This window comes from Falco cherrug, chromosome 1, assembly GCF_023634085.1.
Source record: "Falco cherrug isolate bFalChe1 chromosome 1, bFalChe1.pri, whole genome shotgun sequence".
NCBI lineage: Eukaryota > Metazoa > Chordata > Aves > Falconiformes > Falconidae > Falco > Falco cherrug.
Window position 1 is genome coordinate 114,934,658 of NC_073697.1, and position 26,922 is coordinate 114,961,579.

General features: G+C 47.3%; 1 protein-coding gene and 1 long non-coding RNA gene across 5 annotated transcripts; one reads left to right on the forward strand and one right to left on the reverse strand.

Annotated features, from left to right (window-relative positions):
- Window positions 1–8,307: 8,307 nt before the first annotated feature.
- Window positions 8,308–26,716, reverse strand: LOC129736928 (uncharacterized). Of its 2 annotated transcripts, none has more exons than XM_055722236.1 (4): window positions 26,478–26,716; window positions 26,137–26,218; window positions 16,845–16,942; window positions 8,308–8,779 (listed from the first exon to the last, which is right to left on the reverse strand). In XM_055722236.1, the coding sequence occupies exons 1-4, from the start codon at window positions 26,602–26,604 to the stop codon at window positions 8,427–8,429; spliced, it is 660 nt and encodes a 219-aa protein (XP_055578211.1). In that variant the 5' UTR covers window positions 26,605–26,716; the 3' UTR covers window positions 8,308–8,426. The 2 variants fall into 2 exon arrangements, with proteins under 2 accessions (XP_055578211.1, XP_055578206.1); XM_055722231.1 differs by having other exon boundaries at window positions 26,125–26,218.
- LOC129736934 (uncharacterized) lies at window positions 10,016–18,748 on the forward strand. 3 transcript variants are annotated; one of them, XR_008734157.1, is made up of 3 exons: window positions 10,016–10,514; window positions 10,673–10,800; window positions 11,138–18,748. It is a non-coding gene; the product is annotated as an uncharacterized LOC129736934 (long non-coding RNA). The 3 variants fall into 3 exon arrangements; XR_008734156.1 differs by having other exon boundaries at window positions 15,553–18,748; XR_008734163.1 differs by having other exon boundaries at window positions 10,016–10,498.
- Window positions 26,717–26,922: the final 206 nt, after the last annotated feature.

A 26,922-nucleotide genomic window follows, 5' to 3' on the forward strand; every position in this document is an offset into this window, starting at 1 on the left:
AGAATAGGAAATTTTCATAACCGTTTTGATTTCCACTAACTGAAGCCAGTGTAAATCTCTGTTTTTTATGAATCTCACTTACATTTCGTGCCTGACTTGTGCATAAAACTTCCCCAGATTTACACAAGCTAACTCCATAAGTCATCCCCTTCCCAATCAGGCCTTATATCTTGATGACCTTTTAGAAACCAATGACTGCTTTCCTGTTGTTATCCATAATTGGAAAAGCACTGGAGATAAGAAAATTTATAGCAACGAGTGATCTACCTGCAAGAGACAATAAAGAACGCTGGGTGGTGAAAGAACGGGGAAGAAAAATCCCAGACACGGAGATGCGCAGGTGCAGGGGCACGCGCAGACACGTGCAGCTCAAGCTGAACTCCCCCTATCTTTATTAAATCTCTCCCCACTCTCCCCTCCTTGAGCCCTTTCCACTCTGCAGGGCAGATGCACTCTTGTCAAGCATCTGCTCTGATTTCAGTCTTGGAATTTAGTTGCAAATCTTCTGGTTTAATGCGAATGAAGCTTCATACAGGAACCCACGCTTCACTCCCAAAGTGAATAATCCCACCACACAGCACAGCCCTCTAGGAAAGCAAACCGGGACTGCAATGTATGCACTGCTATGGGCATAACGCACAGGGAGACGGGCAGGGTTGGCCTCAGAGCTCGTCACACAGAGCGCAGATGCACATTGCTTTGGGGTTAACCACAAACACAGATTATTCACCTCACCATCAGTCAGAGTGATCTCTGCCAGCAGGAACCATTCCCCACAACAGGATCACTGAACTGCTCCTGGACCCATTCAAAAGACTGAATCTTGTTTTGTCTCGAAACAAAGGCAGAAGGTCACACGCTGCCACATCCCTTCTCTGGCACTGAATACTCCTATTTGTAAGCAATGGAAGTTGTCTATAAGGCAGTGGTCCTGATCTTGGTTGCACTGAAGAAATCCAGGACATGCCAAGACTCAAGAAGTGAAACAGCTCCAGTCACATCTACTTTCAAGTCAGAGTAACCCAGATGACCTTGTCTAGGGATCCAAGGAGATGTTGAAAGGAAAAGGAGCATTTCCTAGTCCAAGAGTAAGAGAACATACACCAGCCATATTAATAAGGCTGCATGTAGAGGGAACGTCTAAGTTTTGCAAAGCAGAGGTATGAAAATCTACATGTGAATAATTTGTCCAACCTTACTTTCAACCTTCCTGCAAGAGCAGGAGTCTCCCATGAGAAGCAGCCAGGATTCAGGGACAGTGCTGGGGACAAAAGTAGGGACTCCTTGATCAGATGTAACACACATGCACGTGGTCCTCAGAAAACCTTTTGGGTCTTCGTATCTTCTACTGAAAAGCGTCACTGAAGGGGCAATGCTCAGTGCCTACTGTGAGAGCATTTTCAGATAGCTGGATGGGAGTTGCTACCGCAGTTAAAAAAGTGGCTTTCCAAACCACTGATCGTGCTCGAGACATACAAATGTAAGCACTCCGCACCCACTGCGATTGCTGTACAAGCATCTTCACGCACCTCCGACACCTGCCCTGGCTTAAAATGGATCCCAGCCACAGGTCTGTACCTCAGCTCATCTTTCTTATTTGCAGTCAGAAAGATTACGCAGATCTGTAATAATTAACTCCCAAGAGAGAAGCTGAAGTAAAACCAGTAAGAGAAAGCTGCTCAGAACCAGAAAAAAACAAAGCCAAAACAAAAAAACCCAACAGATGACAAATTCCTGGCAGGAGCTGGGATGAGGAAAGGCAAACAGAAAGGAGCAGTTGTCATTGAGGAAATCCTGGCAGCTCTCCCCTACAAGCACTCAGCCCTCACAAATAAAGATCTCTGCAGCTCCAGCAAAGGTCGCTGGGGTCTGTGTGCAGTGGAAGGCTGCTCCTGCTCCAGATGTACCCACTCTTCAGCTTTCGAACCGGCTCATGGTAAGCTCTGCCCAAGGTTTCCTTTTGGGAAATGAGGTGGTGGCATCTCAGCTCAGGGCTGAACACCCCACCTCGCTGGGGTCTCCTCCACCTGTTCTCCTTCGGTTCTGCTGAATTCAGCCTGTGCTGAGGACATCTCCCTCAGACATCTGTATTTTCAGATTATTCATTATGAATTGATTAGTTCATCCCACAGTCACCCTGATCATATTCTTCCTATGTACTAACATCTCAATGAATGAGCAGTCAAGTAGAAAATGAATGCATTAGTGCCTGATTGTATTACTAAGCTCTTGTATATGCTAACGAATTGCAGCAGTGTTTAATTCAGCCAAATAACAAACAGGTAGTTACAGAGTTAAACAACACAAGTGTCCAAACAAGTGTAAAACATCAAAAAACCCTCTTAATATCTTTTAGGTTTAGCATTCAAATTAGCTTTGGACATGAGTGCTTGTTTGAGGGGAATTCTTTTGTCTGGGCGTAGACGTTTTCCTGCTAGTATTTTCACAATTATGATGCTGAACTAGCCACTTTCATCCCTGCCAGGGTAGAATTGATTACAAACCACCTAGTTAATTAAAACAACAACTTGCATTCAGACCTGCTTTTTAGCAGAAACTAAGCTCAGAAAATTATTTTTTCTAACTCCATTGGAATTGCTATTTGCAATTCAATATGCAAGATAAAAGTTCTCTGCCGGGAACAGAGAAATGTAACTTTTTTTTTTCTTCCTCTTTTTTTTTTTTTAATTGTACACTGTATGAGATAATTTCCTATTTCCATCCACAAGCAACTACAATTGTATATATGAAAAAGAAAAGCTCAGAAAAAGCACACTAATCTCAGCAGAAATGGGTACATTTTCTAAGCAGGTTGGCCAGTCAGGAACTTTGCTCTTGTTACACTGACTGACTGCATGATACAGACAATAGCAACCCTCTGGATCACAGCGTATTTATCAAAACTTTATGAGGAATAGATGAAAAATTCTGGAAATTTTCCACATACGCCAAGCCTCAGGTTTGACTCTCTTGTCTACAACAGACCAGTACTTCTGCAGACACGTAAAGCCATGTAGTCCAAGCACGCCCACCACTATTGCATTCAGTGGGCACCAAGCAGACAGACATGCTCATGCTCCTCATGCTCCACAAATTTACAAGGGTATTTATTCAGTGGGCTTTTCATGAGGATTTCCAGGCAGACTCAGGTTGTACAGGCAACCAACATCCTAACAGGTGCATGTCATACCTTATATCGGCAGGTTACCATTAAAACGTAACACTTTATTAAAAAAAAAATTGCTTTTCCTTGTCAGTAAGAAAAGATTCAGCTACAACACAAAAGACTTGGTGATAGTTGTTAGTAGAAGGCCTTGGCAGTCTCCTCCTCCACAAAAATGTGGGCACTGACCCCTCTGGAGCCCGTCAGGGTGACAGTTCAGAAGAGCAGCGGCTGTGTCCAGCATTACCTGAATACAGCAATGTGACTCAGCTGTGAGGCTGTGTTTCTTAGGCAGCCTTGCTGGCTTATTGGCTCGCACAAAAATCCCTATGAAATCCCTCCTGGTTGTTAACCCTCTTGATATTTTTCCAAAAAGGGAAATGATATGCAGCATGGTGGCGAAGGGGCCCTGGGCAGGGCTAGGTGCCCCGTTAGGGCTCTTGGGCTCCCTGCACTGCAGAGACCCCAGGTGCTGCAGACCCACACCTGCCTGTGATGCTGGCCCCTGAGCCGTGCTACCCCGAACTGTCACCGGGCCAGCAAACAGCCCTGCAGAACCCACCCTCATGCATCCTCATCCCCCATGCTCCTTGCACAAGAAGCCAAGCGTGGCATGAGCCACGCATGTGTGACATTCCTCTGCTACTGACCCAATGCCAAATCCCTTTTGAGAGCAAAGCCTCTAAAAGGGCAAATTTGGCTGCTCCTTTGGCTCAAAGATGGACAGTTTTCCCAGAGCTGGGCTGTAGGAGATTTTAATTTCCCATCTCTGCTAAGCCTCTAAGGGACTGGACTTCCCTTGACTGTATGAAGATGGCCAGACCCTATGGCCAAAGACCTGTCCTTTCATGGACAGTAGGACATCGTGGGACCGAGAGCTCAAATCCACTAAGCAGTCTAAATTAGAGCCTGCAAGAGGTGCCTATAACAACCTGAGCAGAGAAGAATGACTCATCCCCTTGTTTTCCCCAAGCACAGACTGTATCTGTTTGGCAACAGACCAAGGAAAATGACAGTATAAACTGCCAGATCCCAACAAATCTCTTCTTTTGCTGCCTTGATTTTTCATGTCCAAGAGACAGAGTTGGCTTTGTTGCTATCCCATGGAGCAAGCCACATTCTCAAGTCAAAATTTGGCTCCATCTTCTCAATAGGCAAAGTGACAGAGGAATTGGTCTTATACGTTACAAAAACCCTCTGCAGGAGTCAGTCAGTCCTTTACACCCCTTTGGGGTCTCCTTGCTCAGCAGAAAGACTCATGGGCTCTGCATCGTGCTGCTGGGGAGCACGGTTAAGGGCTGCCATAAGGTCCCACCACCAGATGGGCATCCCGCTGGCTGCAGCCAGCTTGAAAGGAAAGTTTAGCACTTGAAGTACTGCATGGCTGAGAGAGTCCTAACAGAGGCAGGAGAGACAAGAGACTGCCAGAAAGGCTGTATTCCTCAGTCTTTCTGCATTCATGGAAGAGATGTGCAGGTTTAATAAAATATGTAGGAGTAGTCTCAGTGAAGTGCAGATGAAAGCTGCTGGGCTCTGACTCCCAGGAGAGCTCTGTGGGAGCAGCAAGAGCGGCTGCAGTGCAGGCAGCCCTGAGGATCTCCAGAACTAAAATTGGAATAATTGCCCCAGGAAAGGACTCCAGAACTGCTGCCTCCTCAGTCCAGGGCAGAACTAGTCCTGAAAATGGGGTGTTAGCACAGGCCAGCACACGAGTCAGCAACTCACCCTCATTCCCTACCTCATCTGCTAGTCCTGATGTAAAGCCAGCAGAAATCTTGGGTTTGCAATTTGGGCATGTTTCTACTAAGAACCGCAGTGAGACAATTCACTCTTTTTATACAGCCCACCAAAGAGCCATTTAGTGATAATGACTAAACTTAGTTTCATCTTGAAAACCTTTAATAAACTCCTGTACATTATTGAGGTTTTAATGGAGCTAGTAGAAAACCAGAAAAAAGTAACACACACAATATGAAGAAGCTGTTTTTTGTTTTCCGTATTCAGAACAAAACACTATTGGGATTATTTTCATAAATATTTTCCATTCTTCCCCACTCAGATTTTATTTTTATTATGTTGGATTTTCCATCACATCTTTTCTCTTCTTCATTTTTTCCTTCTTTCTACAGCCGCAGAAGGAAAAGAATACAAGAAAAAGGAAAAAAGAGTGGTGATGACCCCGGTAGCCATCCTCCCAGGACTGACTGCTCCCCACGAATCTGCCCTCGTGCTCCTTCGCATGCAAGGGCAAAGAGCTTGAGGAGGCAGCACACACTAGCTCCAGGCAGAGAGCAGGACATAGTTCATGAGCTGTGTGACAAGTAAATGACAGTATTTGATGGAACAGGATTGGAAGAATCGTCTGGTCTTCCCAAAGTAACAGTTAGAAGCTGGACATGTATAACTAGAAGTGGGTCAGCAAACCAGTTCGCTACCCTTCCCCTTGAGAGATGCCATTCTCCCTTCCTGATTGAGGAGGGCAATAAGGCAGGGGGTGCCCAGGCCTCTGTGAACACTGATGAACCCAAGGAGAGGACAGAGCCCTCCAAGTGCCCCTCAGCATAAGCAGATGAGGACAGCTGCAATGGTTTAGCCATCTTAGAAATATTTTGCTTGCACAGAGACAAACAACCGTACCTACCTGGTAACTCTATAGTCCCAAAACTTGTCCTGTACAAACAGGTTAAGCCTCTCCATAGAAATTATCTTCTTGACATTAGACAGGTGTTCCTGAGGCAGAGGAACAAACTCCTTCGAGAACAGTGATAAGACCTGTCCAGCTGCTGGGAATGGCTAGGTCATCAAATGTTTATGGTAATCAAAAGGGCAGGTGATTATATTCGACCCCAATGGGTTAGCATGAATATAAGACAACATGGACACAAGTGCTTGTTATTATGAGCTCCTGGATTAATAAAGCCAATTAAATATAAATAGAGGCAGGCATCAGTAGAAAATGAAACAAGGACCTCTATTCCCAAACACAACTCTACCAGTTAGTGAATTTGATCTAAACACTGGAAGAAGCAGGTATCAAAGCAAAACTGCTTTAGACAGAGAAACAAATTTGATAAACATGTTTGACAAGCACATGGTTTACTCAACATGTGGAACTGAGTAGATCTCTAGTTTCACTCCATGCCTCCCATGGAAAGAAGGAGCTGTGAGGTTTTTACTCTTGCAAGTGTAACACTAAGTTTGGGAAGCAAAGTGCCTTGGAGGAAACCCTTACAGCAACTAGAAGTTAGGTTATATATCACACGAAGCAGTAGTGAGATGGACTGTTTATAACATAAGGAAAAGCCTTGTCTTGCTTCACAAGGGAACTAGGTACACAAGCAAGATACCTTGCAAAGTCTGCAAGAACTGTCCAAGCGGTTCAGAAAAGAAACCTAGGGCTGGTCAAAGTCATTAGACTAACAGGCCTGCAGACAGATGCTTTGTATTAATAGAAAGACAGAAAGACAGAAAGAAAGAAAGAAAGAAAAAGGTAAAAAGGAGGGCAGTATGTCCAGAGAAACAAAAATTCTCCAACACTACTTGGGTTTACCTGTAGAAAACAACTCTGCAAGTGTCCCCACACACAGGTGTCCAGCCCTGAAGGTGTTATTAGGAGCAACAGATTCCACTATAGAGCTTTCTATCCCACTTTCTAAGATTTCTAGTCCCTACATGTTCAGTTGTACATGGAAGAAGTCCTCCTGATGACCCATTGAACAGATCCAAAAAATACTCATGCCTTGTCTGTGCATTCCTCAAAGTAGGAAAACCACAAGCATTACTCGAAGAAAGTAGTTGTGTGTTGTTCAAAACAGATAAATGGCTTTAAGCGATTTGATTTTTTGTTCTCAGTCATGCTCAGTCTCCAGAGCTACTTTTCACAACGTGTTGGACCTCATATGCTTGGAAGAACTATCACAAAGCTCTAGAGAAATACAGGGTGGGAAATGCGTGCTCTGGATTTTGTACCGGCACTTTTAGAGTAAAATACTTCATTCAGGCAAGAGCTGGAAAGTTGAAAGAGAAACAAATCTGGGAGTTGATCTACTATTTTGTCCGACAAGATCAATTCATTGCCTCCAAATGCAAGAGCTGGGACCTACTGTTATGGGCAGCAAGCAGGGTTGATTACACAAAAAGCACAGGAGGACCACTAATACATGTACCCATCTTGTCCGCCTTCTAAGGAGGTGCTCCTAATCGTGCCACAGCAAAACAAGACCATGTAACTCCATGAAACACACAGCCAGCGTGCTCTCCCATCAGTAAACCAGCCTTCAGCTGAAGCCCTTGCATGAGAAGGTCCCATGTCCATTGAAGGCAGCACAAAGGCCCCTTGAGGACAGCCATGACAACAGGAGAGTGGGAAGAGAAAAGAGTGATAGATGCTTACACCACATTTGTGGCAGCAGGGGAACGCTGCTGCTGCTATCTGTGCCAAAATCAGGATCTGAGGCAGTTCATGTGCCTTCAAACCCCTCACCCCATGGTGCTTCCAACACACGTAGCCAAACCACCCGGCTAGCCAGGAAGCAAACGTGGAAGAACCTGCCCAACACCCAGCCGGGGCCGTGCTCCCAGCTCCGGCAGGAGCCATTTCCCAGCTTCCCAGCCCTCCAGCATCTGCCTGAACTGATGGGCAGCCTCTAAAGTAGGGTGCTTTCTGCTCCTCCCGGTACAAGGGCATGCCCAAACAGCTGCAAAAACACAAGGTGGGAGCCGGGAAGAAGGGGCCAGCAGTTTGGGGTGGGGGAAACAAAAAGGCATGTTGCTGGGTTTCTTTTTTTTTGGTGGGGGGTTGCAGGGTGGTGGTGGTGTGTGTTTGGCACTCTTGTTTGTTTGGGTTTTGGGGGTTTTATTTTTAGGAGTTGTGGTGTCATCTTGTTTTATTTTCTGACATTGCAAGCTGCTGGCAGGATGACTTCGTTGCCAGGGAAACTGCTGGGAAGGTGCACAGGGCTGCTGCCCGCATCCAGGCACCAGGACCACCCGCTGCCATGGCAGTGCTCCCACCGTGAGGCTGCCCATCCCCGCGGGCAGCACCAGCGGAGAGCCCAGCGCCTGCTCCGGCACAGCCCAGGCGAGGGGCCAACCCACGGCTCATCAGCCACCGAGCCCGCGCCAGGGCTGTGCGAGGACGGGACAGCACAGGGCCTAATGGAGGCTCTAGTTCTGTTATTTCTTATTTTCAAATCACTGCCATTAGGAGAATTGTTATGGTTGGCAATTTGCAATAATCAATTTGAAATCGCGGTTTGATTAGTTAATGCACTTTCTGCCGCGCTCTCCTCCTAATTTGATGGGGGAGAGAGAGGAGGATTTTTCTGCTTTGTGGCTGTACCACAGCTCTCGCAGCACGTGTGCGCCACTCGCACTCCTCGCCGGTCCCCCTGGGGCTGTGCCAGGCTGCAATGGCACTGTGCGCCCCACGGCGTGTCCCAGGCAGGCACAGTTGGCTGTCCCCTGCCCTCTCCAGGCAGCCAGTCCTCCCCTGCACACCCCAGGAGCAGCTGGCGCTTTCTGCCTCTCCAGCTTTGCACAAAGGGCTGCGGGCAGGTGAGTGGCTCAGCGGGCTCTGGAGCACGAAGAGAAGCTGAGCATCAACTTCAGAAATATCTGTAATACACAATAACATCTGAAATAAACCCTGGGCAGGCACTAATCTTCACATTTGCGTGTAATATATGACTATCCTGAAGGTTCTCACTTCAGTGCCTACACGTTATTCCCAGCAGCCACCAACAGTAGATAGAGCAATGAAGCTGGTGGAGCACTTACAGGAAGAAAAAAAAGGAAATGCATTTTTCTTTCTCTCTCTCGTGGCATACTCAGGCTCCAAATATCTCTTTGCAATCCATATTTTTCCACAAAACACAACCAACCTACTAAAGCAATGCAGGAATCACCTGTCAGCTCTGTTACAAGAATGATTGCTCAGTCCAGACAGGCTGTTAGTGCAGACACTGGTGTGCCTGTGCTAACGTACATCTCCTTTGCAGAGTATCCCACGGCCTTGCTGGTATTCCCCACTGAGCTGTGTCTTGGGTTGGATCCACGACTCGGGTCCCTCCACAAACCTCAAGTCCCAGCAGGACTGAATATCTAACAGCCAACATCCAGCCTCAGGAAAGGTCAAATCCAGAGCAGCAAAGTACCCAACAGCTCTGACTCCAAAAGAGAAGGCAGATCCCAGAGCCAAGAGGAAATTTGGAAGAGCTACAGCTTATAAGGATCTGGCCAGTTGCAGTCCTCCCAGCTTCAGGAAGAGCTGTGGTAGCCTCTTTGAAAAGGCCTTCTGACCTTAACAACAACACTGTGCTAACACAACGTATCTTCCCCCCGCCCCAAACAAATCACCTCTGAGAAAAAGTGTGGTTCCTGTTCTAGAAGCACAAAATGAAGTGCAAATCAATATCCTTCAGACTTACTGCCCCAAGCTGGAGAGGGGGGATGCCAGCACATGCAAGGGAAAGTGCCAGTACTATTCACATATAAGAGATGCTGATCTGCTTCAGTGGTTGGCAGGGTTATATACCCCAAACCAGACTGATGAACAGAGCGATTAGCAGACAATCGCGGGGAATGCTTCCATCCTTTATTATACCACCACTGTGGAGGTGAATGAGGCATTGCCAGAGCCAGGAGGATCCCAAATCCCTCCTCTCCATAGCAAATGCTGTAACTTCTTAGAAGTCAGCTGGGGCCACCCTACTCGGTGCTATTTTCTCTCCCATCACTCACACTGTCTCTTGTAGCTCTCCATTTCTGCTCTTTCCTTTCCTGCTCATACTATTCCCATACTTGGCAGCTTCCTCCACCCACCTCTCCCCATCCCCAAATCTCTGCATTTAATGCTCTGTTCCCATCTCCTTGGTTATTCTCAGCACGGTGTACCAAAGATACACCAGGCAGGAAGGCTGTGACACTCTGCTGCCCTAAGTGAGCGAGATTATATGTGTTGCATTAAAGGGGGATGAGAACAAACAAACAAATCCATCTTTTAAAAGACTTTATACATCCCACTTGCTTGCAGAGCATCCTTGGGAGAAAGCTGGTTTGTTGCGATTGACGTTACCTGGTGCAGTAATTAGAAGCCGTATTTACAGCCTTGCTACCATTTTAATGCTGTTTTGCATCTGTTGTACTTTCACTTAGAGAGTAAATGTAGTGGGGAACACCTGTTTTCTACTGCTAGCTCATGTGACATTCCCCGGCCAGCTATTTCCCCTCTGTTGCAGTGAGCCGTAATTATTTCAATTACCGTTGCAGGGACATTTCCCTGTAGCAACAGGTACCAGTCCTGGCCCAGGTTTTTGAGCAGATTGGAGGTTTGAGGTGACCTCACCAGCCGGTCAGCTTAACATACCCTTGCATGCTTCTCACACCAGGGCTCTGTGCTTGCTTTCTCTCCAAACCCCAACCATCCGTCCATTCCTTGCTGGGGTTGGTGGTCTCACAAACAGATAAAGCAGAGACATTTAATTCCTTCTTCACCTCTATCTTTAACAGCAACGGTGCACCCTGGGATGCCTGGAGCCCCCGGCTGGAGGATGGTAACTGGGGGAGTGATAAGGTCCCAGCTGACTTTGAATCTGTACAGGATTTTCTGCTGCAACTGAACGGACATAAGGCAACAGGTATCCTGGTTTCAGCTGGGATAGAGTTAATTTTCTTCTTAGCTAGTGTAGTGCTGTGTTTTGGATTCAGTGTGAGACCAATGCTGATAGCACACTGATGGTTTTGGGTGTTGCTGGGTGATGCTTATACCAAGTCAAGGACTGTTCCGTTTCTCAGGTCCTGCCAGCAAGAGGGCTGGAGGGGCGTGGGAAATTGGTAGGGGACACAGCCAGGACAGCTGACCTGGACTGGCCAAAGGGATATTTTGTAACATTGAGCATCATGCTGAGTCTATGAGCTGGGAGAAGGAGAAGGAAGAGGGATGTTAGGAATGATGGTGTTTGTTTTCCCAAGTAGCTATTACATGTGCTGGAGCCCTGCTCTCCTGATGACAGCTGAACCCCTGCCTGCCCATGGCAAGTGGTGAATGAATTCCTTGTTTTGCCTGCATGCGTGGCTTTTGCTTTACCTGTTAAACTGCCTTTATCTCAACCCCCAAGTTTTCTCACTTTCACCCTTCCGATCCTCTCCCCATCCCACTGTGAGGGCAGCAGGCGAGCGGCTGCGTGGGGCTGAGCTGCCAGCTGGGGTTAAGCCATGACAGCAGAGCCTGAGGAGATTCATCCCAGCGCACTGAAAGTTGGCTGATTTTATTGAGACCCCTCACAGTTACCTATCAATGGTCCTGGGAACCTGGAGAGGTCCCAGTCAACTGGAAGCTAGCAAATGTTATTCCAGTTTTCAAGAAGGGCAAGAAAGATGACCCTGGTAATTATAGGCCTGTCAGTCTCACTTCGATGCCTGGTGAAATTATGGAGAAGATTATTCTAGGAGTTATTGAAAACAACTTGAAAGACAATGCGGTCGTTGGACGAAGCCAACATCTGTTTGTGAAGGGACAGTCATGCCTTATACCGCCGTAATATCCTCTTACAGCAGAACTACCCACCTAGCGGACAAAGGGAAGGCAGTAGGCATGGGCTTTTTGGATTTTAGCAAAAGTTTGGATTTTGTCCAGAGGGTTACTGTGAGAGGCAGCATGTCCAGCATACAGCTAGACACGTACACAAGGTAACTGAAAGGTCAGACTCAAGGAGCTGTAGTGAAGGGGGTACATCTGGCTGGTGGCCAGTCAGTACCGTTCTTCTCCAAAGGTCGCTTTTAGAGCCTGTGCTCTTTGGTGCTTTTCTCAATGACCTAGACACAGGAGTTGACCACACACTAAGTAAGCTTACTCAACGACACTAAATTAGGAGCAGTTAATTCCCTCAAGGGTAGAGAGGTCTTACAAAGAACTGTCAATACATTAGAGCTCTGGGCAACCACCAACTGCATGAAATATAACAAGAACAAGTGCCAGATTCTGCACCTGGGACTTTGTAAACGTAATACCTACAGATTGAGGGACAAGAGGCTGGAGTGCAGCCCAGCGGAAAGGGACCTGGGGGTTTTTGGTTGATGGCAACCTCCATGAGTCAGCAATGTGTCCCAGCAGCCTAAAGGACGAGCTGCACCCTGTGATGTGTTAAGCACAGTGTAGCTAACCAGCCTAAAGAAGTGACTGTCCCACTATACTCAGTATTGGTGGGGCCACATCTGCTGCGCGCCACTTTGGGCTCCACAAGGTAAGAAGGATATAAAAATCTTAGAATGTGTCCAAAGGAAGACAACAAAGATGGTAAAAAGGACTGGAGGGCATGAGTTATGAGGAGCAGCTGAGGATACTTGGTTTGGTCAGCTCAGAGAAGAGGGGACTGAGGGATGACGTCGTTGCTGTCTACAACTGTCTCATGGTGGAGAGTGGAGAAGAAGATGCTGATCTTTATCTCTGGTGTTCAGTGATAGGAAGCAAGGGAATGGCTTAAAGCTGCATCAGGGGAAGATCGTATTGGCTACGATGAAAAATCGACCAAGAGGGCGGTCAAGCACTTGAACAAGCTCCCCAGGGAAGCAGTCTGGCCTCAAGCCTGTCAGTGTCCAAGCAGAACTTGCACAACGATCTTAGATACAGGGTTTAACTTTTAGGCTGCCCTGTGTGGAGCTAGGCGTTGGACTGATCCTCATGGGTCTGTCCCTTCAGACTCAGGATACTCTGTCTCCTCTCCCACCTAGCTCAGAGGTGCGCAGCAACGCCATTTGCTGTTCTTGCATTGCACTGCACTGGAGGAGGGTTCCAAAATAGCAAATCGCTCTTGAACTGGTTGTCCCTGGACACGCACCTATATCTTTATGGATTTGTCCATTCGGACCCTACACCCAAGCCCCGTCAGCAGCTGCCCAGGCACATTGGCAGCCACCCCCCCACAGCTGCCCCTCCGCCAGCGGTTAGAGGCTGTGCTGACAGCAAACACGCTTCTGAAGTGTCATACCCAAACACGTCTGTGTTTTGGATCTAAATTTGTGATTATTTTACTGTCTTATTCCAAGTCTTTGTCCAACCCCACCTCAAGAATTACACCTGAAGAATGTGTAAGTCAGGGAAATGTCATTCACAGAGCTGCAACAGCTTCCACAAGGGAAACGGGTTATTGTCAAAACTCACTTAGAAGGGGCAAACTGCAGCACAGAAAGGGAGTGGCTAACTAATGTCTGACTGAGCTCCTGGGTTTCCATCAGTCTCAGAGGTGAAACCACTGTCTCCCATCCCTGTCTGATGCCCAGAGCTCAACTCCACAGCTGATGCTTTCTGAGGACCTGAGCTGGAGCCTAATGCTGTACCCTTGATCTTATCCTCTTCTCTGCATTTCCCAGAAAAGCATCCTTCAGCCTAGCCCAGCAACTTGTCTGGATTAGAAAAATGACATGAATGCAGCCAAAAAGCATTTTAAATCACTGATCCAGGCATGGACACAGTCCTTATCCTGGTTTCAGCTATTTCAGGTAGTACTGAATCAAGCTAAACTAGCACGAGAGCATCTGCTTGCCCAGGGTAATTAGAGTTGGCCAGTCATACCAGGGCTGTTTTCTCAAAGCAGAACTCAGAGTGCATACTGGTGGGACGAGGGGGAGAACTGGGCGGTGACTGAGGCTGGGGAGAGCAGAGGTGGCGGCAATCAGAGGTTGCACTCCCAGCAGGGAGATGGTATCACAGATCAGAAAAGGTATCACGGATCAGAAGAATTATCACAGATCTTAAAGGTCAGGCTTAGGCTGCATTTGCAGAACTAGATGCTCTCCAACACCTGCCCCAGCAAGCAATGGGTCTCCTCCAGACGAGGCATCCCTCACCTCTGTGACAACCCAGCATGAACCCACCTTTGTCCATCCTGCACCACCACATGCTGAGTGAGGAAACCTGGCTGCAAAGGGCTCTGCTCTGTGGCCAACTCAGGCATCAAAGGAGATGCAGAGAGACCTTCCTGCAGCTCTAGGGCTTGCTTTCTACATCGCCCAGGGAGCCTGCAGCCAGACCCTCTCCTGATTTTGATTCGCTACCACAGTCCATCTTTCCTAGTCAAACCGAGCTGCTCCAGGTTGGTGCTGCCTCTCTGGCTCTGCACATCACAGCAGCTTTCTGGTTGCGGGGCTCTCTAGACAGTACTATGCCACAAATAACTGTTAGTAAACAGCAGCAGCTTGAAAATGCACCAGGAAAATCATTCTGCTCTGTAGTATGTTTAAGAGGGAGAGCGAAGGTTATGCAGGTTTTTTATCCATATAGCCAACAGAAGGCTCTTAGTTTATTTAGGTCAATTAACTTCAGCTTTCAAATTAAGTTCTCATCTCATTTTACAGACAGGCTGTAAGCAAAGCATAAAAAAGGGTCAGCTGAGGAGAGCACAGCCCAGGATTTCTAGACTGTTAAGTAATTCAAACTCAAAGGGTAGAAACAAATTTGAGATAAGAGTGCACAGACCACCTAACAACGCCTGCCACTTCCAGCACTTATATTTTCTTTGCTCTGTGCATCAAACTTCCAGGACAGAAAAAGGTAGAAAAAAAGAGCTGATATAAAGAGCTGCGCAGAGGAAGCCATTTGTGGTACACAACAACGCGTTTTATTGGTCTCGCACACCCGGGGAACGATGCTCCATATTCTTGAGTGCCATCTACTGGCATTTTTATCTCTTTGCTATATATTAAAGCCAACCCCAGTGTTAAAAGAGCAGTCAGGTTGCAGTCAAGCACTTGAAAAATGCCAGAATCCGCACTGCACAGATAACCCAAGCCCAGTCCCCTTGCAGAGATGCATCGCAACACACGTTGTAATAATATGATCACGGAGCACTTTTTCCGCAGGAAAAAGCCCCCTTTCGTACACCAGATGGATAATGCTCTCTTAATGAGCAGCTATTCAATATTTTTCTTTATCCTCATCATTCAATATGTAGCCCTGTGTCCCGTGTATGGCATGTTATTGAAGTCCTGGTCTAAATAATGAGCTATTAATTTTCTCCTGGGCTTTCACAACATTTATTATCATAGTATCTGAGCAGTTTGCAAACATTAATTTGCCTTACAGCAGCCCTGCAAGGAAGGGTGGAATTATTCTTGTACAGATGGGGAACTGAGGCATGGCCAAATTAAAATCAGAAGGGTATCGTGTGGATGGGTGCTCGATTTGAGATGCAGAAAGGACCCATTTCTCAGAGCTTTGCAAGTCCAGGTTTTCAGTGTTTAGGGCACCACTCTGACAGCCTCCACATCCAACTATGAGCCCCCAGCTTTCCCAGTCCCATCTGCTGTAGCAGCTGGGAACCCAGCAGCGCTGGGGTTCATTTGAGTTGAAGTTTCTCTGTAACTTATCTAGTGACTCTGCTGCACTCACCCAGGCTGCCTTACTAGCTCCAGAGAGGCACAGCTCCCCAGAAGCAGTGCTCCCCTCCAAGTTGGTCATCTCGCCGTGGATTGCAGAGTCAGCCGAAACAACTGCTTCGGTCTGGGGCAGCCAAAATTACATACTTACTATGGATCATCCCAAAGACCATCTCTTCCTCGTAACACAACCCACAAGACACTTCCTCGCACACCTCTGGCAAGCTGAAGACTTGCATTAGAAGACCAGAAAGCATGGCAAAAACATGCCGAAGGAGGAGAGCAAGAGCATCAGACTGGGGTCCTGCCACCAATGAATAGTAGTCCCTGTCGATTCAGAAGAGCCCATAAACACAGCACTATGGAAGACAGCAACAACCTCATCCATATTCCCTGCCCAGCTGTTATGGAGAAAAAAGCACTCTGCCACCTCCAAATCCCGTGGCAGCGCAACCCAGCCCATATCAGCAGTTACACCAACCCCAGCCCGAGAGAGCGGTGCCGGGACAGGCACCAGTGCTGTCTCTCTGTCACAGCAGCTCTCCGAAGCTTCTGAAGAAGCAAAAGAGACCTAACACACAATCAGAAAGTCATGGATGGGGACGCAGAAAGGATAAACCCCTTCTTGACACCTACGGCTCCCCAGGCAGCCCTGACATCAGGCTGTAGCCTCCCCAGCCACCCAGGAAGGGAGAGCTCACAGTCAGTGCATGGGGCTCAGAGCGAGCTGCATCACCGCAGCCTTTGCAGCGGAGGGAGGGCTCCAGTGCCCCTGCTCTGGGCCTAGTGCATCACATCAGCCCACTGATCTGCAAAACCAGCCATGCATTCTGCCCTGACAGGGGAGCTTTCAGCCCCGCATCACTATTTTCATTCTGCTCTGCACACCCAGTAGAACTGCAAGACCATCTAGGGGAGCAGAAATCATTTTCTGTTGTATTCAGAGAAGGAAGCACTAGTCATCCACATCATGACAATATATTTCCTTATTACTTTCCATTCTTTCCTGTCCCTTACTCCTCCTAAGATCTTATTTGCATTTTTGATCAGATCCATACACCGAGGAGAAGCCTTCAGGGAGCTGGTTGTACCAGTGCCCAGGTCTTTTTCCTGGGCTGAATCAATTAATTTACACCTCTGGGAATAAAATGAATTCTTTCCTGCAACATGTACAATTACACCCAGTTTTCATTGGTAAGAGAGGGGGGAGAATGAGGCTTTGAAATGCAAAGTCACATGTGCAAATCATCATCTCCAGCATCAAAAGCTTCACCCACATGCTGTGATCTCAGGTGAGGCAGCACCTTACCTGTGCAGGAGGAACCACTGCCTCTTCTGTGCCGACCTGCCCACACTGAGCCATCCAGGCTCATCCTCACCCTGGGTCCCTGGCGATCAGCGATGGCCCTGCCAGAGGAGATGGACAAGTTCAATAGGTGACCAGATTACCCGGCACCTTCCCGAAGCGCAACAGCACCCCATAAGCCTGGTGGTGTGGCTCACGCCCCCCTCGCAAGGCTCCCCCCGTTAGCCCCTGCTAGCCCCCCTGCCCAGCCCATTGCATTTGTTTAAACTTCCATCTCGTACACTGGAGCCTGCAGGGCTCAACCACGTCCCCAGCACAAAGCACGGTAGTAGCAAACCCCAGCACAGGACTGCCTGCACATTTTCAGGCTAATTTGCTGATTTGAGGCTCTTCAGCCCAACTTCCTCCTGTATTGTTACATTTAGACTTCTTTTCTTTTTTTCTTGAGTATTTAAACATGGACAAAATCTGTCCCTCACGCGCAGCTGGGAATACATCTTCTTCCTCACACAACACCAGAAATTTTGTCTCTCGATGGAAGAGAGGAGGAAAAGCCTGATGTGGTCTAGTACCTTCTAGGTGGCAACCAGTGCTGGATCTACCTCAGTCAGCTCCTTGTAGGTGCTTTAGATCAGGTGTTTTTCCAGGCCTGGCCAGTGAGCAGATCTGGCCTCGCACAAGGGCTGAGCCACCTCCTCTCCCCCCTTCCCATGCACACAGAAGGCAACAGCACTTGTAGAAACGGCCACATTGGTTAAGAGCATTACACAGCAGGCTTGATAATCAAATGTGAATGCTGCCGAGTAACCACACATACCGTCCCTTTTTCCCACCCCTCTCCCATGGCATTTCAGTTCCTCCCATCCCTGTGCTCTCTGTTTCTCTCTCACACCGCTTTTCCCATTTTCCTGACTCCAGCAGAGTCACACCGATTTCTTCCTGTGCTTCCCATCCCTCCCACCTGAACAGCCCCTCTCCCACCGCTGTCCTCTCAGATACACCGACACCTTCCTCCTGCACGTTCCCAGGCGTGAAGCCTTCACCACCGCCCGGGCAGCCGGAGCGTGCCTACTAAGCATCCCTGCCGAAGGCAAGGGCCACTGAGAAACGTTAACATAAAACTCACCAAATTGGATCCATGAGACTCCCAACAGTTTGGTTAACTTTATTTCTTGTAATTACTAACATACTGACGCTCGTTAGGTTTGGCAAACAGACCTCAAGAACACAGATCCTGCAAAAGCATTGACTAGGGAGCTGGGATAACTCTGGCTCATAAACTTTGGGGTTTTCTGATGCAGCCAAAGCTGAGCAAATATCCAGCAGCTCCCCTTCCCCTCCTGCTTCAAGGCTTTAAGAAGCTTTCCAGGATTCCTGCAATTCACTACAGAGGTGGAAAATCTTTTTTGCACCAAAGGAGCTGCTGGGACCCTCCTGCCCAGGGGCTGCGAAGGTGCTGGGAGGTGAGAGCCACCAGCAGCACCCACAGCTGCAGGCTGCAGCACCATGTGCCTCAGTTTCCCTCTCTCAAGACGTACCAACGACCATAGCCACCCCTTCAAGGGGCTGTGACATCTCCGGGCGCAGAGCATCCCTCTCCAAACAGGCCCCAACCTCACGTGCAACAACTTCACAATCAAGTTCTCCTCGGACAACCTCCCTGCACAATACCTAGTTTGAACTCTGTAGAAAATAGTTAATTAATCTCTCTTGCTGCGGCCTAATTCTCTTTTCAACATGTGGCTGTCACTTCCCTGTCATCACAGCTGATTTACAATGGGGTTTAATTAAATCCTCCGTACATTATTCAGCATTCTCTGAAGACAACACCAAAGCAGCCAAGGGTATTTAAAATGTCACCTGCTGAGATGTATCATCTCCTCCTAAATAAATATGACAGTGATCAAACTTTGGCTAATTACAGTGACTTCGTTATTTGTTTGTATGTTTTAATATTTAATTGCTTTCGTGTTCATCCAATTACAAAGCAACAGCAAATAGAAATTAACTTTTTATCAGCGTGTTCCCAGCCCAGCTAATCAGCACTTCAAAGGCCAGACACAATAGGAGGCCATCCAACCTGAGAGAGCTTTACAATATATTCTCTGCTGAATGGACCATTCTATTAAATTAAGGGAGAATTGTGTTTGTCCGTGTATTCCCAGCTCCCACCCAGATTCCCTTTATGTGACCGTTTATGGGCCTTGTTGTAGCATCCTTGCAGCAGGATAGTAAATTGTTTGTATTGCTCCTGCCCTCGTTCCGATGGTGCTGCTACCTGCTCTGCAACTACCCAAGGTAGCAGAAGGTTGCTCTGCGTCAGCAAAAAACACTGAGAAATCACTTCCCAGTGGTCGCTCATGCCTTGCTGTTGAGCAGAGGGGAGCACACGCACATCTTGCTCCCTTGCATGTGGGGAGCAAAGGCAGCATCAGGCAGCGTCCTGCCCAAAGCTGCCTGTTAGCCTGAGCAGGCACAGAAGTTAGGCCTGACTTTTTTCCCCCAAATCTGAAATTTCCCTTGCTGTTAGCACCAGCGCAGCTGCAGCAGATGCTGGAGTGCTCACAAGCCATGGGTCTGCAATAACTTTATTTTCATCCTCATGCCTGTTGCAATTAGGCTTAGCTTTGCAATGGGAACAGTTGGATGGACCCCCATCCTTGCTGAGTCTCTGGGACATCTGCATCCATCTTAGCAGCTACCAGGGGAAAACAGCAAGGAGAGCCTGAGGATACACAGCTAATACAGACAGGATCATTTCTGCCAATGCAACAATCTTGCCAGTGATCACCACTTATATCATCAGAAATCTGATGTAGAAAACAAAGGGTTACACGTAGCTCCTTTCCTTCCACAAGTCTCCTAGCAGAAGGGGAATCTTGCTGCAAAGTGATTTAGGGTCAAAGAAAAAAGATAAATAGCACATATGCCAAACATCCAAGAAGAAATACCACCAGGCAAGCACATGCATAAATGACCACATTAAAGAGAACTGATCCGTGTTGTGTTTGTCCTGCATTTCATTGCATTGCCCCACTATTATATCCCCCAAAAGCCAAGCCTTTTAGTTGCCACAGCCAAAGTCTAGAGACCAGGAATTGTGCCACAAACGAATGCGATTTCAGGAAGCAGTCTGCATAGTCATGATAATGAAGCACAACCTCCTTGCTTAAAATATTCAAGCAAATGCATGTATATATAAACGCGGGGCAGGCAGTAAAGCTTTCCCTTGGAAGCACACACAGGCTAACGTTATGGCCCAACCCTGCCTTGCTGTGCTTCAGAGTTCATAACAAGTCTGTGTACGCACAAAGAGATTAAACACTTGAACAACCAAAGATTAGACAAACTGGGAGGTTTCTTGCCACTGTTCCATAAGTGAATTGTACTCAACCCTCCAAGCAGCAAGTGAAAACCTCAGAGTCAAGTACAACCACAGGTCTTTCACACAGACACCAGGAGATGTTACAGCGACTACCACACCTCGGTTTTACCTATCTACCCAAATCTATTACAGCAAGAGCATACAGGGGAAAAAAAAAAAAAAAAGATAATGTGGAAGACTGATTTCTCCAAACTACGCTGCAGCAGCAAGAGCCCATCTTTGTCCCTGGAGCATCAGGAGATCTGGTACCCAGAGAGGCACCATCTTTCTGAAAAGGCTGCAACAACATTGTATAGAAATTCTCACAGTGCGACAAAAAAATTATTTGGGGGATGGGGGAAGTACTTCTATCAGATGGATTTATTTTTTCTTTAAAAACCACAAAAAATTTATTTTTTCTTTAAAAACCACAAAAACAACCTCTGTTTTTTCCCCACTGAGAAACAACTTTATGTTTAATTTTAGGCTTATCTCATAAAATATTAAATGAGCAAAGAAATGCTTCAAATACTTCGATTTTATTGAAATTAAATATTTAATTAGACCTAAAACATTTTTTCAGATTTTTTTTTTAATCTTTGAGACTGGTTTCATTTGAGAAATCAAGAATTGCAGTTTTTCATGCAAGCAGGAGATCAGATTCCTGCCCAGCTTCAGTAAGGACTCATTCACCATACTGACTTGCTATGGGTTTTGTTTTCTTAATTTTTCTCCCCCCGAGTTATATGGTTCATTAAAAAGACCCAGAAATACCAGGCTCACACCAAGAATGAAGCTGAACTAACTTTGCTGGGGTCCTTTGAAACAGCTGAGCACTCCGTGCAGCAGTGGCGAGGGAGAGGTTTGGGGCTGGAAGAGAACTGAGAAGAAACGCAGAATATGCGCATGAAGAAAAACAGATACTTCCCACTTTGATGAAAAATCTGAGCATTTTGAAGTCTATGCACAAAGACTTCAGCAAACTTGGCTGCCAGTGATATGAGAAGGGCCACAAATAAAAATAAGCTTCCAGTTCAAAAGATGTTTGGCACTACAGGAAAACCACTTCCCCCCCAAAAAAGTGAGAGGACAAGAGGAATTGGTCAAAGGGCTTATAAATGTTTCATTCCAGACAAGCTCCTGAGATACAGACGTTTCAATAAGGTCTTCAAAAGGAAGAAAATACCTTTTTGTGCCTGGCCAGTAGCACCACTGGCCAAAGCAGTGCTCTTATCCTGCAGGAGCGATGGGGACAGAGGCTTCAAAGTACTGCGGTGACCCTACCAACACCGGCGTGGGAAAAGATACATCAGCTCATTTCTAGCAAAAATCTGTTTTGAATCACTTCAATATCCTTTGACTAAAAGAAAAAAAAAAGTTGGAGAAAGTCCTGAAGTCATGATTATATCACCTTCCAACAGGCAATTTATTTTCCTCCCCCAGCCTGGAGTGAATTTGTATCCTCAAGCTTAAGCTAATTGCATTTGTCCAACTCCGGTTGAAACACAAAACCCCAGGCTCAGCTACCAAACCCAGCTTGAACCAAATCAAAGGTTTCAGCTGGCATAGCCTGTTCACTTTGTAACTTGTTGGAATTTGGAATTATAATTTACCATCCTCATCCAGGCCAAGAACGGTACTGATATTACCACTGCATCTAAATTGTAAACGCTTTCCAGGATGGCAAAGATATCTGCCACTCAGTTTTACTGCTTGGTTTTTGCATTTTTCAGCTCTGTGATATATGGGGTGACTGAGTCCAGGGCATATATCCAGACTTCTGAAGCTGTCGTGTCATTGAAACTCAAGAAATAACTTTGTGCTGGGGATAACATAAAAAAAAAAAAAAAACCACAAAAAAAAAAGAAAGAAAAAAAGCAGACCTCTCCTGGCTTCCCATTTCTTTGGTCCCAGGGTCTTATTACAGAGCTGTTAAGCTTTAAGTTGGGTATTTTATATAAAAGTCCCAGATCCCAGAGTCAGAAAAATCACAGGAGAATCTGAATTTCCATTCCACAAGAATCAGGCTTCTAACCTGCAAGTCTGCAGAGGGGTATTTCAAAAGGCAACACCAAGGGCTGTAAGCCCAGGAGGAAAATAAATAAATCAATAATAATAAAAAATACAACAACAAAGGACTTATGACAGTGAAAAAAATAATCCAATGGGAAACTCCACAAATAAGATGCCAGTAGTTGATTTGGTCAGCATTGTGGAAGTGTTTAGGATGGGTGTTTCCGAGAGGTTATACCAGGACACTTGGGATGGGCACGGGGCTTCAGTGAGCCTTGGCCAGGCGGCGGGAGGGAGCAGCCCGATGCAGGATGGCACCTGACAAGCTGAAAATGGGGCTGTGGAGCAGAGGTGCCCGTTCACCTCACACAATGGTGGAAATGTATAAATTAAACTGCCTTGCTGCTCCTGTGTTTCCATCCTCCTTTGAATCCACTTCAGGTTTTAGTCAAGCCAATAGAGCAAGGTGTGGAAACTTGCTTAGTCCAGTTGCAAAACCCTAGGAAAGTTCTTCAGGTCCTTCCAGCTTACATGTGTGTGCACCTTTCTGCTATGGACACCTGCAGCTGCCCAGAAATCACTGCCCCAGCCTAGTCCTTCATTTATTGCCTGCTGCAAAGGCACCCTCGGCTTCCCTCCGCCTCTTGGCGGACTTGGAGCTGCCCAAGTGGCGGATGTGTCATGTCTTCTAGGACAAGCCAAGCTTCTGGATGAAGGCAAGAATATGGTGGGTCACTGTAAAGACTCATTGAGGTACACATTGTCTGCAAGACGTGGCACAAAGGCCATATCCTGGCAGATGGTAAGCAACCTCACCAGCAGCTGCACACAAGCTAAAGCTCCAAGGAGATCCAAGAGCACTGAGCACCTCCAGGTAGGCACCAGCACCCTCCGGCATCAGGCTCTAATGGTGCCCTCTGCCACACCAAAGCTTTTTCAGAAGCAAACGCTCCTGGAAAACCACAGACCAAGACACAGAACAGACAGACTTCCAACGCAGACAAAATAAAAAATAATATCAAAGCAAGCAGCTTGCACACAAGCATCGCATTTGCAATTCTGATTCTCTAATAGGAAATGCTCCCAACTGGGGGAGGGGTAGACAGGAAATATTACAGCAATGTTATTTTGTTACACTAATTACCAATAATGGCACATACTAGGCTACCAACCACAGTCAATTCATTTTGAAAGCTATATAATAATGTTTAGGATAAGGAATTAATTTTTATAGCCACTGAAGCAGATTTACTTGTACTGTAATGCAGATTTATTACAAATTAAATTTCCTAACTCCAGAGGTTGACTTCTAGAGGCTTAGTAGGACTCAAGGGGAGACACCCCTGCTGCGAGGTGGGAATTTCTGCAGCATCAAGGCTCACAGCTTCAGGTCAGAGGGTGCCCAGGCCATTGTCAGCCCTTCATCATGCGCACATTTGAACATACCCACCCTCATGGGCAAATTCAGTGCCACAGTGTGAACATGAGCAGGACCCAGTGGGTGATGTTCATTGAGTCAACTGACTGTGAAAGGCTGAGGGGTTGGGTTTTTTATTGTAATGTTTTAAAAGGTAAAGTTTCTGTACTACAGGTTTTTTTCAGCGTAAAGAGAACTCCATAAAAGATTCATAAAGTGACAACTTTGAAGTATAGTCAAGAAGATGCACTCATTAATTTACAGAAACATCTCCAGTGCCAATCATTGATGATGAAGCAATTCGGAGTGTCTCCCCACTTCCATGCAGGAGCAGTGCTGCCAGGGTGAGACTGATAAGAGACAAAAGCAAAGCTGGGCCTGACCAGATGACCTGAGCAGGGAGAATCCATCTTTAGCAGGACTTCAGAAACAGTCCAGAACAAGGACTTTATCTCTAATTAGGACCAATATTCAAGCTTGAGTCCAAGGAATTGCTTTTTATGAAATGATTGGGATAATTTCAGTTCTTAGCTCTTGCTCATCAGCAGCTGTAACTAGAGCTGTCACGCTCTAGATGGGAAAATCTGAGATCTTTTCCTGCAGATGCATAAGCTGGGCTGATCTTGAAAGAGTTTCCCCCAGAACCTCAGGCCCTGGAGGTCAGGCTGGCTGCAGGTAGGCAGGTGAGGACAGGAATCAAAGGGACAGCCAGGCTGAACTCTGCATCCTCTCCAAGGAGAAGACACATCCATTCTTCTCTGCATCCAGAGAAGGAACAGCCACTGTGTACCCCAGCACTTCGGGACCCTCAGAACAAATATAGGGTGGATACAGCAGGTGGTGGAAGCACAGACTTGGCTTTTGTGATCTGTCTCTTTTGGCTGCACAGGGAATTTTTTGGTTTTTCAGGTTTCAGCAGAAGCCAGCACAGGGAGCTCAGGCTGGGCAGAGCAAGCATATGCAGCCAGACAAGGAGCTACACACATCCATATGCACCACACCAAGGGACTTCTGATGGGACCCTGCGATGGGACCTCCGTCCCCAATGAAACCCTATGGGAAACATTTCTGATATCTAGCCAGCCCTGAAAAATATTCAAATACCCTTAGATGGGCACCCACCAGGATGTCTTTCAGGGCATAGGATAAAGACTAGGCTGTGTGCAGGTCTTCCTAATCTGCATCTTGGAAAAGGGGCCCCAGCCTGCCAATCCAGCACATGACATTGCTACACCCTCCAAAAAAAAAAAAAAACAACCCAAAACACGAAAAACACCCCAACTGATTCAACCCAAGTTTTCCAGTAGCTTCTGTGACAACTGGCAGTCCAGCACAGCAGCCGAGGCAGCCAGGAGGGGCTTGCAGTGATTTTTAAACACCATCTCTGCACCATCTGATCTATACAAGCACAAACAAGAGCCTACTTGAATGCCTTAGGAGAAAGAACAACTGAGCTGGAGCTGCTCCAAATCCCTCCTGGCTCGAAGCAGCTCCTGGCCACGTCCCCACGGGCCTCGTGCACATACACACACATGCAACACTGCAAAGAGAATTTGACCGATACTGTTTTCACGTTGTTTGTTTTTTTTTTTAATGACATTTCTAGAGATCCCACTGCATTAAGTTTCATCCTGGGAAGGAGATGCAGAGGGAGAAGAGTCATTAGCTTATTCCTAACGCCTGGCGAGGAGGAGGAGGAGGAGGAGGAGGAGGGAGGAGGGGTTTCCTATGCTAATTCTGCACAAGCTGACCTCCCACCGATGCTTTCCTGCGCTCCAGGATAAATGAGACTTTCCTAATTCTTTCTCCACTGCAAATAAACAGACAGGGAGCCTGCACCATGCAGTTTGCACTGCCCTATTCATCATAGTATCCCAACTGTAGGTAGCAGTGATTACAGCTAATTATTGGCAATTACCACCACTGAGCTGGTAGGTGTGTTTCCCCAATAACTTTCAGCAGCTCCAAAGCTCTTTGAGGGCTTCTCCACGTAGAAAGGCTGAAGAAAATCACTCCCTCCTCTGCCCAGCAGTCAGATCCTCCTCCCAAAAGCTGTAGCCATCAGGCATCACAGCACAATCACTAAAAATAACCAGGAAAAATATCTCCAACCCTGTGAGCCCATAGCATCAGCAACACGCCAGGTCTGCCCTCTCGGCACAGCTGCTTGACAGGGAGCATCTCTGCTTAAAACAAATCTTCTTTCTCCCTTTTGCTCCTCAAAAAGCTCATCCTGTGATCGAGCCCGCATCCCCCCCGCCCCTCCTCCAAACACATAATTCAATTCATACAAAAAAAGCCCTGCACAACAGAAAGCACATGTACAGTCCGTGCTTTTCCCGCATATAAAGTAACACAGCAGTGGGCTGAGGGATGGACCCTTTGAGAAATTTGTATGCCAGCCTTCCCACTATAGTAATTTCATTCTGTCTTTGTAATTGTCTGATATTACATTGTTCCCTGCCAGAAGATTAATTAGCTAGTCTTACCCTCCAACATACCATCCCTCTGCAACCCTCAAGGAAGCTGGAGTGGTGCCAAGTCGCACGGATTTGCTATTCTGGTTGGCAGCTGCTACTGTCGCTGCAAAAAAAAAAAAAAAAAAGCGCCTCCTTTTGTCCCCGAACAGCAGTTGCTGTGCCAACTGACCCCCACGTCCCCGGCCCTCCCGAAGCCACCGCCAAGGAGGTGGCCAACTTTCAATGGCACGGGCTGGGCAGGGGGGGGAAAAGGGGTGGGGGAAACGGAAATTAAAAAAAAAAAATAATCAAGCAAAAACCACCACACACCCAACCCCGACCGCCCCCCACACCCCAACCCTCTGCCTGGCATAATTACTCACGCTCGTTAAGCATGGCTGCATTGCGTATGCGAGTCACGCGGGACAGGCGCGCGTCGGGCTGCCGGAGCGCCAATGCTGCGGTCCTGTCTAGCAGCAGGAAGGGTGCGGGCAAGACGGCATCCCACATCCCTCATCCCACATCCCAGTCGGGAGCCACCTTCACGCCCTGGCCTGCCGGCGGTCTGTGCCGGGGAGGAAAGGACTGGGGCGGGAGGAAGCATCGGCAGCCATGTCGGCTGGGGAAGAACTGCCACCCCAACCGGGGCTGCGTGCCGCAGCCGCTCTTGGCAAGGAGCCCGGCCCAGCACCACGGTGGATCTGCTGCTTTTGTTCCCCCCTCTGTCTTCTCTTCCCTCTTCACACACAAGCTTTGGGTGTCTCCATCTTATCTTAAAGATGGTGCCCAGGCAGATGGGATCTGCATGGGTATGAGCACCCATACCTG

Bases quoted from the DNA above. Each gene is read 5' to 3' on its own strand.
- LOC129736928 (XM_055722231.1), bottom strand. From the start codon at position 26,604: ATGTGGGATGCCGTCTTGCCCGCACCCTTCCTGCTGCTAGACAGGACC. The intron at 26,219-26,477 runs GTGAGTAATTAT...TTTTTTTTGCAG, and splicing joins TGCAGCCATGCTTAACGAGC to CGACAGTAGCAGCTGCCAAC. The intron at 16,943-26,124 runs GTAAGACTAGCT...CTCCTCTGGCAG, and splicing joins GAGGGATGGTATGTTGGAGG to GGCCATCGCTGATCGCCAGG.